Source organism: Athene cunicularia (genome assembly GCF_003259725.1).
Source record: "Athene cunicularia isolate RWA chromosome 3 unlocalized genomic scaffold, athCun1 chr3_part1, whole genome shotgun sequence".
Classification (NCBI taxonomy): domain Eukaryota; kingdom Metazoa; phylum Chordata; class Aves; order Strigiformes; family Strigidae; genus Athene; species Athene cunicularia.
Genome location: NW_020799097.1, coordinates 49946075 through 49960606, shown reverse-complemented (window position 1 = coordinate 49960606; position 14532 = coordinate 49946075). Strand labels below are relative to the sequence as shown.

The following is a 14532-nucleotide window of genomic DNA, read 5'->3' as shown; positions in this document are numbered from 1 at the left end:
TTCAAAAATTCATCCAGAGCAAAACAGAATGGGTGTGCCCTACAGGAAAGAAATCTATCTCTGTAGGAATTCTTTTCTTTGAGGAAAAAAGGAATGAATATTTTGGGCATAGATGTGAAGCCAGTTTAAGCAATCAGACAGAAATGATCCCCAGTATTCATTTGTCCCCTGCTTTTATCACTTTATATTGAAGCATTCCAAAACTCTAAAAAGCACAAGAAAGAGAAACTAGTCTTATGGAAGCAGTTGATGAATACCTCTCAAGGATTCTGTCAAACAGACATTTAATAAGGACAGCAATGGTGATAGAAAACAGGGCACAGTATATCTTCTCTACAGCACCTTCTAATCATTTTGTAGGTATTTATAGAAAACACTTATTAAAAAAAGTGTAGAGCAGGCCACTGGGGAAGCAACTGTTTGCCACCAAGCTTTTCGTCATTGAAGGCACCTATGTTTCTAAGGAGTCCTGGAATGACAGCTAAGCTTTCAGAATATTGAGAAATTGGAGGAGGAGAAAAAAAAATTCATCTTTTCTCATGAGGGAAACTGTTGCTCTTCATCAGCAAATCTGCCATCACTGTTGACACTTCTGTTGAAATATATGAATGCAGAAAACATTTTAGAAGTTTCATTTCTATAGCAATCACAATAGATGGCAAGGCACAATGGCTGGATGAAGTTGTAAACAAAACTCAGCTTCCTTATGATTGTCAGAAATTGCTTCTTGCCTTCCTGAGGCAACACGTCAATAAATTCAATCTGTTTCAATTAATATACCTATTCTATTATAACTAGATGGTTATTTGAAAAACAGAATTGCAAACAAAATGACAAATAACTCTCCCCCTCCAAAGGTCATTTTCCCCCCCCCCCAGTATCTTTATAAAGCAATAGTGATTTCATTAGCACTGTTCATTCTTTTCATCAGTCCCTGCGACAACAAAAGAATCTGAGGTAGAAAGTGAGCAAATTTCTTGCTGGAATAAAATACTTCTGTTCTCTTTGAAATAAATGTAATAGCATTAATGACAGGAATCTGCCATGCTATTTTGGCATGCTCTACAGTTTCATCATGAACAGAAAACCAGCTTTATTATAAAAGTTATTTTGGGACATGTATAGGAACTGTGGGGAAAGGGGAGTAAGAAGTCTCACGCACCTTCGCTTGTATGAAGTGTACTATTTCTATAATCCTCTTGCTTAACTCCTGCAAGGGTTTTAAATCACTGGGATACAGAATTGAGGCTGACACAACTGCTTCATATGGAGAATGACAGGACTCCAGGTAATAAAAGTTTTCACATTCCTTTAAGCCTTCTTCCTATTACTCCTGAATACAATGTACTTTAAATAGAAAATATCTTCTAACTTCACACAAGGTGCCTCGAGTATTTAGGACACAGAAGCAGATGCAATCTAATCACAGCAATAATCTAGTACCTGTAAACATGTTCTATTGAGAAAGAATGACAGAACCCTGTTACTGCAATGACCCCTCTAACGGTACTGGAACCTTTTATATACGACTGCTATCAAGACCAAACTCAACAAACTGTATTGAAGGATAGGTTTGTGATACTTTCAACTGCCTTGTCAGGTGAAGAATGACATCTCTGAACTCCGAAACAGATACAGATCAAGGTCTGTCTGTCTTGTGTAATATCACATGTGAATACTGAAACATTCGCAATGTTTATTGGCACAAGTCTTAGCAATCAGTTATAATGTATGAGAGCAGTTGAAATTACCTAGAGCCATTCCATCATATGATGGCATGAACTACTTGGGTTGACACAGATGAGGTATCTTCAACTTTTTACTAAAGGGAAAGCATTTTGTATTATTTTTGTGCTGTACTGGGTCTGGCTGAGCTGGAATTAGTTTTCCCCTACAGCAGCCCTCACGGTGCTGTGTTTTATGCTGGGAGCTGGCAGGGTGTTGATAGCACACTGGTGTTGTGGCTACTGCTGAGCAGCGCTTACACAGCACCAAGGTTCTTTCCAACATTCCCCCCCCCACAGTGGGACAGGGTGGGCAAGATCTTGGGAGGGGACACAACCAGGACAGCTGCCCCGAACTGACCAAAGGGATATTCCAGACCATATGACGTCTGCTCAGTATAAAGCTGGGAGAAAAGAGGAAGGGGGTGGGGTCACGCTTGGTCCTCCGAGGCAACCGCTATGTGTATGGGAGCCCTGATCCTGAGAAGGCCCGACATCACCTCCTGTTAATAGGAAGTAGAGAATAAATCTGTTTTCTTTTTTTTTTGCTTCCACATGCAGACCTTTGCTTCACTTTGCTTATATTAAAACTGATTTTGTTTTACCCACAAGGGCTGGTCTATCTTATTTTCTTTCCCCTCTTTGCCCTGTTGAGAAAAAAGTGGGAAGGGGGGGAAAGTGATAGAGCAACTTAGTGGGTACCTGGCATTTAGCCAAGGTCAAACCATCACCTGTGCATATTACAGCATTGCAGGGAAGCCATATGAGCATCTAAATGTTGTTAGCAATCCTTGGTGCAAGGGTATAAAGCAGCACAGGCAGCATCTCTTAGGCAGCACTGGCAAAAATCATCTGTCTCAAGTAAACATGCACAACCTACAGGAGAAGGTAAAGATGCAGCATTCAAAAACACAGATCTTGCATTCAGCACAGGAAGAGGGAGGAATATTATGTCACTCTTCTACTTTGGAGAAAACTAGTCAGAACAAGATTGGAAAACAAGTTTTGGTATTATCTTAAGGCCAGTAATCAATTGGTGATTTAAGTGATGGGTGAGATTCAACTACATCTAGTATTATTCTCCCTAGTTCAAACATGGATATGACAAGCTCCATGCATTAACATTCCATTTTTTATGGTTAGAATCATTAGTAGCTTAGCTATCACATTAAGAGTCAGAAAAGTAAGTAACAGGTTATAAAGAAATTAAGCCAGTAGAGTTTACGCAAAATGAACCTTGACAATCTGTTCTGCAATATGCAATGATAGTTGACAAACATAAAACTGAAAGTTTGTAATTTTCCCCTTTCAACTTTTTATATTTTCTAAAACTACTCATACACAGAGCAACCAAACTGAAAACATCCTATAAGACTTCATGTTAAAATGAGCAATCTTTTTGGTAACAGGCTTTTTTTGCCTGTTCCTAAGAATATTTCAGTAGAGAAGCCAGTCATTCTCAAAAATTATCAAGGTACTCAAGGTAAATCATGACATTCTGTGGTTCAGGCTACCAGAAAACTCAATGACTGTGGTACCAACGCCATATGAATGGGTGATTACAAAAAGCACCAATAACAAAAACCCAAAACCAAAAACTTGCAGAGCTCTCAAGCTTATAAAGGAGAAGCATATAATTTTGAACAGATAGCAAGGATGTATAAGGAGTTAACTGTTCAATCATACCTGCAAATTTTAAAATTATGGCTCAGAACAAAGGTCATTCTTTCCAATTAATATCAAGTATCAAATTACTCTTTCTTATTAGAGACACTTGGATACCATTAACTAACTACTCATTTCAACTGCAACACTAAAGTACTTCACACCACACTTTTACTAAATAAAAGTCAAATTACAGTAACTTCTGTGGTATCATAATCCATACAGTCTTTACCTAAAAAGCCTTTTGGGTCACTGATTTTAATGGGAGAACATGATTCTGCACTGAAGCACTCTCCTGGGTGCTTTACTTTCCTTCACCCACATTTTTCATCACTGGGCTTATTTTCTCATTTTCCCTCTCTGCATACACATGAAACTTCTTTGCTCTCACAAGTCTCCAGTCTTTCAGAATTTTTTTTATTTTAAAATCCTGCTTTCAGTTTGTATAAAAGAAGAGTGCTATGATAGCTCTGCTACGTATCATCTGCTGTAACAGCCTCAATGGACAACATTTTCCAAACATTCAGTACTATCATCAAGTTAGTAAATGAAAAGCATTTAATTTTATAAAATTAAGAATATACTCTTTAATATCAAAAGTGCTTAAGGTTATCCAAGGAAATAATTTTTCTTAAGCATAAAAATGTGCTAGAAAAGGTATCTACTGGCAAACTTTTATATTTAATAATGACCAAGTGTTTGTAGGATGCTTTGAAAATAAACAGTTATTAATTCTTTGCTGTACAGATTGTCATATCTGTTGAAGTTATTAGCACAAAACAGTTGTTCATCCAACTACCAATGCAGCAACTGATACACCTACTGAACATAGGTGTATGTTCATGGACTATTCCTCCCTGTGCAAGAATTCATGTCTGAATCAAAAGAAAAAAAGAAACACTTAATTGTGAATTACAGAATGGATGTAAAAATCTAGGTTCAGTAAAACCAGATTGCATGCATATAAGTCTTATTAATCTCTTACACCTGTTTGGTCATTGAAAAAAATGAACTAAAAAAATTCTGCCTGTATTGCCACTGAGTTTGAGCCTGTTTTTTGTGTATGATTACATGCTTCCCCAATGCCAGAACTGGAAACATGGCTCTACTCATCTGCGGAGCTAAGGGAAGAATGTAGAGCACCTTAATACAAAAGGCTTGAACTGTAAAAGCAAGCACATTGAATTTAAACTTAAGTATTCTATTGAATTGAATATGCAACTATTAGAAGATTTAGTTTTGACATGTTAATGATCCAACAAAATGAAAGTTATTTCATATTGAGCAACCTCCCACCAACAATTTTTGAACAAACTAGTCTTTTGAGTGTAGAAATGTTCTAGGAACAGAAATTCTTCCCAATAATCTAAACATAGTTTTTGTTTAATGCATAAATAGTGCTACCTTCAAATTCCATCAATTTTAAACATTCTGATAGTTGCACAATTGAATATCTAAGGAAGAGGGTTGTGTGGAAGACGTACATTACCATACTTGAGCAATACCGACCTTTCTCTTCTCAGTTGAAAAAAAAATTTTCCTTCTGTCCCTTTTAGGAAGTCTTCCCTCTCTGATCTGCTGATATGCTCATTACAAAGTAATTGTCTGCTTTCATCATTAAATGGTGTGTATGACCTCTGCTCTGCTAAGCAGTTATTATTACTTCTGCAAAGATTATTCATCATAGCTGGTTCTTCAGAATCTAGATTCTCTTCACCTGAAACAGCCAAAGAGAATACAATTTCTAGAAGTGTTCCTAGACAATAAATACAAGCAATGAAGCTCAAAATTAATTACTGTTTGTCACGTTACATTATCAAAATTTGCTTGTATCAATTTAAAAGGTGAGAAAGCTTAAGACTATTTAGAGCAAAGTAGGCAGTCTTCTTATGAACATAATTTCTTAAAGTCTTCTGGTTTTGTGTTTTAACAATTTAATCTTTCACCTTTTTTTTTTTTTTTTTTTAATTTCCCTTTTACTGATTGGTGGATTGTACCTTGTGAAAGAAGTGGTTATATTTCAGGATCTGAATATTACGAAGGAACTCAAGCAAAAGGTAGCTGTTAATCTTGTACCTGGGAATGTACACATGATAAGAACCTGCACGAAAAACTTATGTAAACATTTGCATGATACCCAAAGGCAAAAGGAGGCAGACTCAGGCTATAACTACACACTAGATTCTCAACTTCTTTAATTAGTAATATCAACTTAGTAAGGTTAACAGATTAAACTACATATAGGGGTATATGTTATAAATATGTATTAATAGAATATGTATCAAGTTTAGTACTTTTTGTATAAGACTTATTTTGCAATAAGGTAAAAAGTTTCATATTCAGTTTATCATATAAAGTAACAATCACAGGCAATGTAAGAATTATCATTATTACAAATGAGTCTTCATTACAGACAGAGTTCCAGCACATTTTATTATGAGCTAATATGCAGGAAACCAAGATGTCAAGTCATTTCCCATCTGCAAGAAAATGACTTTTATATCCCACATTTAGTGACCTTTATTAAGTCTCCACTAATGAAACTCTTAACAACAAATACGATGTAGTTGGACACCTGTCAAGACATATAATTTCTTTTTACTCCTCCTTTTATGCTCAATAATCCATGAGGGAATCTCCTTAAATGATGCCATTTTGTTATCTCTTTAAACATTTCGGCATTTAATGTTAATTTTAACCATTGAAGAAAACTTTCATGCCATTACTTAGATAGGAAAAAAGGCACCTGAGCAGCCTGTTTCAGAAGTGAAAGCCAGTATCACTTTTGGAAATCACATTTTCAAAACTGGCTTAAAGCCATTTAAATATTTTTAAAATTTACTCTGAAAGGACATGCAGGTCCTATAACATAATAATTCATGTAATTAATAATATTAAAAGCTATCATGCAGTTATTTTTTTAGAAAATAGTAAGTATCAAAACATTCTTACTCTGATCAGGAGGAATCATTTTAGCAGAAAGGAAATTAACCTGAGAAGTTCTTCTCAACAAGCGTGCCCGAGCACTGCTGACTTTTCTAACCTCTGGAGCATCAGCAGGAGGTTTTGGAAGGGAAATAGAAGAATCTTCATCTTTTGCAAAAGTGACAAGTATTGGTTTCTGTGACAAAGATAAAGATAACATTTTAATAAAAGCACAGATAATTTCATTTTCATCTTAGAAAAATTAAAAAAAGAGAAAACCAAAGGATTTATACAAAGGCTTAAATTCAGACTATAACAGATAAAAGTTACGTAGGTTTGCTCATTAAGAAATTTTCATATCCAAAATCTAATTATACCATTCCACTGAACAAGACAGATATCTATACCATTACCACCACAAAAAGCCATTTCTGTCCAGGCAGTCAGGGATCAGGTTAGGAAGGCCAAAGCCCTGACAGAATTAAATCTGGCCAGGGGTGTCAAGAGCAACAAAAAAGCTTTTACAGGTACATTAGTGATAAAAGGAAGACTAGGGAAAATGGGGGCACTATCTTGAAGGAAATGGGAGATGTGGTTACCCAGGATATGGAGAAGGCTGAGGTATTCAATGACTTTTTTGCCTCAGTCTTTACCGGCAAGGCTCCAACCACACTGCCCAAGACGCAGAAGGCAAAGGTAGGGACTGGGAGAAAGAATTGCCTGCTGTAGGTCAGGTTCAAGACCATCTAAGGAACAGCAAGGCGCGCAAGTCCATGGGACCCAATGAGATGCATCTGATGGTCTGAGGGAACTGGCGGATGAAGCGGCTAAGCCACTGTCCATCATATCTGAGAAGTCGTGACAGTCCGGTGAAGTTTCCATTGACTAGAAAAGGTGAAACATAACCACTGTTTTTAAAAAGGGAAATAAAGAAGACCCAGGGAACTACAGGCCAGCCAGTCTCACCTCTGTGCCAGGTGAAATCACGAAGGGAATCCTCCTTGGAAACTGCGCTAGGGCACATGGAAAATAAGGACTGGTGGCAGCCAGCACAGCTTCACTAAGGGAAAATCATGCCTCACAAATTTGGTGGACTTCTACAATGAAGCTACAGCACTGGTGGACAAGGGAAGAGCAATTGATGTCATCTCCCTGGACATGTGCAAACCTTCTGACACTGTCCTGCACAACATCCTTGTCTCTAAATTTGGGAGACATGGATTTGACAGAGGGACCACTGGATGGATAAGGAATTGGCTCAATGGTCCCACTCAGAGTGCGATATGCCAGCTCAACATGACCTGGCAATGTGCACTTGCAGCCCGGAAAGCCAACTGCATCCTGGGCTGCATCAAGAGAAGTGTGGCCAGCAGGTTGAGGAAGGTGATTCTCCCCCTCTACCCCCCTCTTGAGACCCCACCTATAGTCCTGTGTCAAGCTCTGGTGCCGCCAACATAAAAAGGACATGGACCTGTTGGAGCAGGTCCAGAGGAGGCCATGAAGATGATCAGGGGGCTGGAGCACCTCCTCTATGAGAACAGGCTGAGAGAGTTGGGGTTGTTCAGTCTAGAGAAAAGAAGGCTCCAGGGACACCTTACAGCAGCCTTCCAGTACTTCAAGGGGGCCTACAGGAAAGATGGGGAGGGACTATTTATCAGGGAGTGATGGCAGAGGGGTAACACTTTTAAACTGAAAGAGAGTAGATTTAGGATAGATAAAACAAATAAATTCTTAACTGTGAGGGTGGTAAAACACTGGAACAGGTTGCCCAGAGGTTGTGGCTGCCCCCTCCCTGGCAGTGTTCAAGGCCAGGTTGGACGGGGCTTTGAGCAACCTGATCTAGTAGCAGATGTCCCTGCCCACGGCAGTGGGGTTGGAACTAGATGATCTTTAAGGTCCCTTCCAACCCAAACCTTTCTATGATACTGTGATTTAAAAGCAAACACTCAGGGGTGCAGAACACAAACAAAAGCTAGCCTGAGTATAGCAACTGAAACTCAAAATTATTTATTTCCCTCATAAATAATCATTTAACATCATCTGCAGTATGGTTATCTGTCAAAAAAAAAAAGTGCCAAAGACTTGTGTTAACAATTCTAGAGGCGTATCTATTCTTTATGACTTGTTTTTCAGCACTAAGGTAGTATTTCCAAAGCACTTCAAATGTGTTCAAATCATATGCACCACTTCCTAAGACACTGAGATAAATCACCCATATCCAGAAACATGCAAGTTCTATTTTTTGTTTATGTCAGTAAATTGCATCTTAGGGGGTGTGACTGTCCCCCTGAACCTCTGGTATAAAACCTTTGTTGTACCCTACATAAACGCATTGTCCTCTATAATCGAGGTGCTCTACCGATTTCCTTACAATAAAGAATCCATCAGAAAGTCTCCAGTCTGATCCTTCAGAGCTCTCCCAATATTAGTTGAAGATAGCCAGTAGGTGAGATCCACTCCCCACCACCACTGTGACTAACACAAGCTCTACATTTACAGCATACCAACTGAACTCCATTGGTAAAGCAGAAAAGGCAGTTTTTGCATTGGTCTTACCAGAAGTTTTCTCTAGTTTTTTTCCACGCTCATACACAAGATAAATGAAAATTTGACACTGGTATTTAAATATAAGTGTAGATATATTTAATCTAAATACAAGTATGGTCAGAATTTTTAAATTTGATTCATATAAATACATTACCTTATTGAAACTACTGAAGTATAACATTTATTGGAATTTTTTTTCCCTAAATTCCTGAAGAATGCTACATTCAGATTACTGTCTTGGAAGAAATATATACAGCAAGCATACTTAAATGTTTTAGCATGCTCTGTTCTCTCAGGTACTAAACAAACGATCATGATTTAATCTTATATTTAAAGATTAAATACAAAAAAAAATTAAAGAGCAGATATAAACTGAAAACAATTCAAAATTTTCACACAGGGGAAATGGGGGTTCTTACAAGTATCTCTATCTGTTTTTTAAATAAACTAGAATCATTACATTTTATAGAGGTGTAAGTCAAATAGAAAGCACTATCAACCTAGTTACTTTCAAGTTATTGATCACAGAACCACAAAATAGTTGAGGTTGGAAGGGACCTCTGGAGGTCATCTTTCCCAATATCCCCGTGTTCAAGGAGGGCCACCTAGAGCCTGTTACCTAGGACCATGTCCAGGAAGCTTTTCAAGATCTCTGGGCAACGTGTGCCAGGGCTTTGTCACCCTCACAGCAGAAAATGTGTTTCCTGAACTTTGGAGAAATCTCCTGTGTTTCAGTTTGTGCTCATTCCTTCTGGTCCTGTCACTGAAAAGAGCCTGGCCCCATCCTCTTTGCATCTTCCCTTCACGTATTTATACACATGGATAAGATCCCCCCATGGATCTTATCCATGTGGAGCCTTCTCTCCTCCAGGCTGAATGCTCCCAGCTCTCTCAGCCTTGCTCCAGTACCTTCATCATCTCTGTGGGCCTTCACTGGACTCTCTCCACTTGTTCCATGTCTCTCTCGCACCGGGGAGCCTAGAACAGTACTCCAGGCGTGGCCTTACTAGTGCTGAACGAAGGGGAAAGATCACTTCCCTCAATGTGCTGGCAACACTTCTAATGCAGCCCAGGATACCATTAGCCGCCTTCTTAGCAGCAAGGGAATGTTGCTGCCTCATGGTGATGCTCATGACCTTTTTCTATTTTAGTAATCTTACACAAGAAAGCTGACTCAAGTATCCATCTTCTGATTGTTGCTAATGTCACTTAGAATTACAATGCAGTACAGCAATATTTAGATAGTTTAAATTATTTTCAGGTTTCTTTGGGGAAAAATAATGACAAAATTGACTTTATAAGTCTCAGACTAACATTATAATAGGCTTCTGTTTCTCCTCAACCTATTTAAACCATATCTTTTCCTAACACCACCAATACACATATTTTTACGCCAGTATTGCATGACTTATTTCCAGAGTACTCACATGATCCAGTGGGCTAAGACGAACACCAGACACTGGTCTTGATTCAGCCAAATCAAAACTGGATGCATGAAGACTAGCAAAAAAAAAATAAATTAAACATAATATGAATAAAGTAGACCCAGTGTTTTATCATGTTTGGTTGGGGTTTTTTTAATTATATGCTTCTTCCCTTTGCCAGTGAATATGGGAAAAAGGTGTAAGAAAGGAAGAGTGACAGAGCACTTCCACAGTACCACTATTCTTCCAGGAATGCTAATTTGACTTTGATATCCAGGAATCCAGCAGCATCAAGGGAGAAGAATTACAAGATGGCCTGTATACCTGCCATGATAGTTTATCGCATACACATCTATAAATTCTCTAATATAAGTCTAAATTCATGCACAAACCCAACTGTGGTGAGTGCCCAAGCTATGTGACACAAGTTGCAGAACACTGCAGGGCAGAAACCTGAGGTTTGTGCAGGTATGAGCACGCTCCTTCCCATACACAGGAGAAGCAGACAGAACAAACATGGATGTCAGCCACAGTGACCTTGTTACATGGTCACCAACAAACAGCCAAGTCACTCTGAGGCTCTCGCCTTCTGTAAGGGCACAACACTATACAGTAAGGAGTATCATGAGTTACTCAAGTCATGCTGCCATGAAAACAGCATGGACACTGACTTGTATGGCCATTCAAACATGGTGCAGCATCCTTTCTGGCAAGCCTGACACCTAACATTACCAATATAGCTCGTATCTCCTCCCTACAGTCATTACAGAATTGGCATATAAGGAGAGCTAAAAAATGACTGGGAAAATGTATTTTAAAAGCCCAATATACATTTTTTTTCCTCTTTTGTCACAAGAGACAGATCTATTGAGCTCTGTGAATTATAGTACCTAACAAAACTCCACACAGAAATAATTTTGAAGTAGTATAAATTTTGTTTAAAAATGAGCATTTCAAACTTCAACACCTACAATTTTATATTTAAAAAGATCTGAGAAAGCTCTGCAAAAAGATCTAGCATACAGTTTATGTGGAAACAAGCAAGCTTTCACAGTTTCTAGGAAAAGCTAAAGACTACCTCGATTAAAAGCATACACTGTCTTAAGAAAAAGGTGAGTTACAGACCATTCTCCTATACTATTCTCCACATACAAAACTAGTGTAATGACCACCTGTGGTAGCTCTAATCCACAGGAACTTTCTGGTCATATAGATTAACACCAACAGTAAGGAACATTAGAAGAACTTAAAGGATGTGATTAGGAATACAGATTAACACAGGGAAAAAAAATCACCGGAAACATAATTACAGAATCAAATCTCTTGCTACTAAAGGATATTTGAAAAAAAATCTCGAAGTCACAGTACCTAAAAACTGAAGGGGGTCTATTTTGAGGAGCTCGCGAGGATCCAGATCCAAAGAGTTTTCTTTGATCCTCTGCAGGTGTAAAAGGTCTCTGAGTTCTTAGTGTTCGTAGAGCATTTCTGGCTTCATTTATAATCTCAGAACTGGTCTTCTGCTTTGGCACTGAAAGCCTGTAGAATGGTTCTGCATTTTTTGTGGTTTTATTCTTTGAAGCTTGCATTCCTCTGCAAAGGAAGTGCAGTGTACGATACATATGGAATGCACAAAATATACTCCCAGTTTTAAATTACAATATTAATTCATCAACAGTTATGCTACCACAATGTAGTTTAAAAGGATATTACAACAAAATCCTTGAAATGCTAAAACAGTAGAAAATAAAGCTCAATTACATTGCATTTCCCTCATTGTTTCTCAGTTCTGTAGGAAAATACTGAAGAAGCGCAGAAAGCATCTGACATGGAGGACCTTTAGTTTTTTAGAGGGAACTAGACTACACCACACTCAGTACTCACAGTGCTTTCTGGGCCAAACATGGTACTCTCCAATACTGCAGAAAATCTGTTCCCTAACACCTGATTACTTATAAAACATCTCAGAAATTCAATAATATGCTGTAGAGAAACACTTTCTTTCCAATGAACTTTGGAAAGACACAATATAAGTTATCAATCATACCCAGGGCAGCTTCCTAATAAGTCAAAGAGGTATTACTATCAGAAACTGAAGCACAGTTATCAGTAATTGATGAGCAGAGACAAGGAAGAACCAAGTAATTAATTTTTTTCTCCGAGGGAAATGCCTCCCCAATTCACCTTCAAGCACATGAAAAGATAATACTAACATAAGATAAATTATCAACCCAAACTTTCTATCAGTGTTCTGTCCTGCTCCACCTTCTGGCAAATGCAGCGAGCAGTAAAAGACTTGTTTCATCTCTCGAGCCCCCCAAAATCAATCACAATCCTGATGCAGTTCTCTGTAGATATCATCCTTGTCATTTTACAACAAAATCATCCTAGGCTTTAAACCATCCAAAATTCCTCTTCTGCTTTTCAAACTTACCTAGAAAGAAATATATGTTTCTGCACTGTCTGTGACTCAGACCATCTGGTAACTTCCATTCTCTCACATAGTTTAGTCAATGAACCAACAGTCAATCAGACACTACTGTCTTGATTATATCTAAACTATGGAGCAAAAAATCCTATTTCTCCAGTTCCTCAGTTCACTTCTTCCTGTTCTGCATTTTTACATTTCCAACTGCCTCTTCTGCTCTTTCTTTGAGAGCCTGTACATTCTATCACAGTTTCTTTAATTAATACACAACCTTCTGCTGAACTACACAAGATAAAATTGGATGCTAAGGAACAGGGCACCAACTTCTTTCACTAAAAAATGTGTAATTACAAAACACAGGAACAGATCAGAAGCCTGAGCCTGTCAGCGTTTTTAATCTTTCCAATTACCATTAACACATTACTTTTCTTCACTGTGACTGAAATTGACTCTCTACGCTCCCTACTTTTCTATTAACACATGATTCAAAAGAGTTAAGTAAGGAATTCCACTGCAGCAGTCTGCCTGGAGTAACTATAGAGCCATTCCTCCTGAAAAGGGAAGATAAATCACTATTCCCTATTCTCCCAGCTACTGGGAGTCAAGATTTTGACCTGAAGGGTCTTCTGCATGGGCCATATGTCAGTTATTATCCATCACACACAGAAAAAATAGCTGTGAATAGATACTAAAACATAATCAACATGATTCTACGAATTATGAATTTGAATTAATTCACATTTCTTTTCTGGTCGATATGTTTTCATCCACGTTCCTAAATTTTAAAATAAATCTTCTCAAGTAATCTCACATTTTACACTTAATCTCTGAAAGATACCGCTTTCTTTGGTTCTTAAATCTCTGTGCTCTGACATGGAAATGTGCATTTGATGGGATTTACATATATATTTTTCATAGTTAAACTAAGAAGTAACTTGAGAGATATGATGTGTTTTCGTGGAATAGCACAATCTCTGACACAATCAGTTTAAGGTTTTGTTAATGCTACTATCAACTGCACATTTTCTATCCTAGAACTACATTTATTTGCCACTATTTATTGACACAACTTCCATATAATAACTTATTGTTGAAGCTTTCACCTCTTACCTATTTCTTTTAAACTGGCAGAGGAACTTTTCTACTATAAACTTAACTAATTAAGTCCTGCTATCTGGGCACTGTTAGTCACCCTTGCAATCCATTAACATCAAAGTTTTAATAATTAATGTTGCAAAGGGAACCTATGACTTCATTTGAATTCTTGCCTGAGCTCACTGGTGTATTGCTACTTCAGCGGAGAGGGGGAGAACACGGCCCTTCCACAGCCACTGCTGGTGCAGCCAGGCTGGCGGGTGCCAGCCCCCACTCCCAGGCACTGAGTCAGGGAGCAGAGCGAGCTGGGAGCTGTCACAGGGTGACAGCAGTGAGTGGAACTTAAGACTCACTGCTGACCTGATAAGAGCCTTAACACTTTATCATTTTGGTGTAAGGTAGTATTATATGTATTCGGAATTGTGGTAGTGATATGATACCAATACATTATTACTTGACACCCACAATTATTAGCCAGAAAATGTAATAGAACAGAGAGAAACAAGTAAGCAGTGCCATAAAATATAAGATGTGTGCATATATATACACATATGACGGGATAAGAAAGCTTACTCTCTTGCAAGCATTTAAAAACCACGAGTAGTTATCTGAATGAGTTTGGCTGTTGTGCCATCGTAGTACAACCCCCATCTCTTTCTCAAAAGACAGATAGAAAAAGATGATTTGTACTATTTTATAATGCCTAAGGCTGAAACATTTAAGCATC

General features: G+C 38.0%; 1 protein-coding gene across 2 annotated transcripts in view; it reads right to left on the bottom strand.

Moving 5' to 3' along the window:
* ARMC2 (armadillo repeat containing 2) overlaps positions 1 to 11873 on the bottom strand; it is a 63599-nt gene extending 51726 nt beyond the window's left edge. For both annotated transcript variants that reach the window (XM_026846130.1, XM_026846131.1), the window contains exons 1-4: positions 11654 to 11873; positions 10289 to 10361; positions 6342 to 6510; positions 4899 to 5106 (exon numbers count right to left, since the gene is read on the bottom strand). In XM_026846130.1, the coding sequence (XP_026701931.1) occupies positions 4899 to 5106; positions 6342 to 6510; positions 10289 to 10361; positions 11654 to 11871 (668 nt within the window). In that variant the 5' untranslated portion in view covers positions 11872 to 11873. The remainder of the gene's footprint in view (positions 1 to 4898; positions 5107 to 6341; positions 6511 to 10288; positions 10362 to 11653) is intronic.
* Positions 11874 to 14532: the final 2659 nt, after the last annotated feature.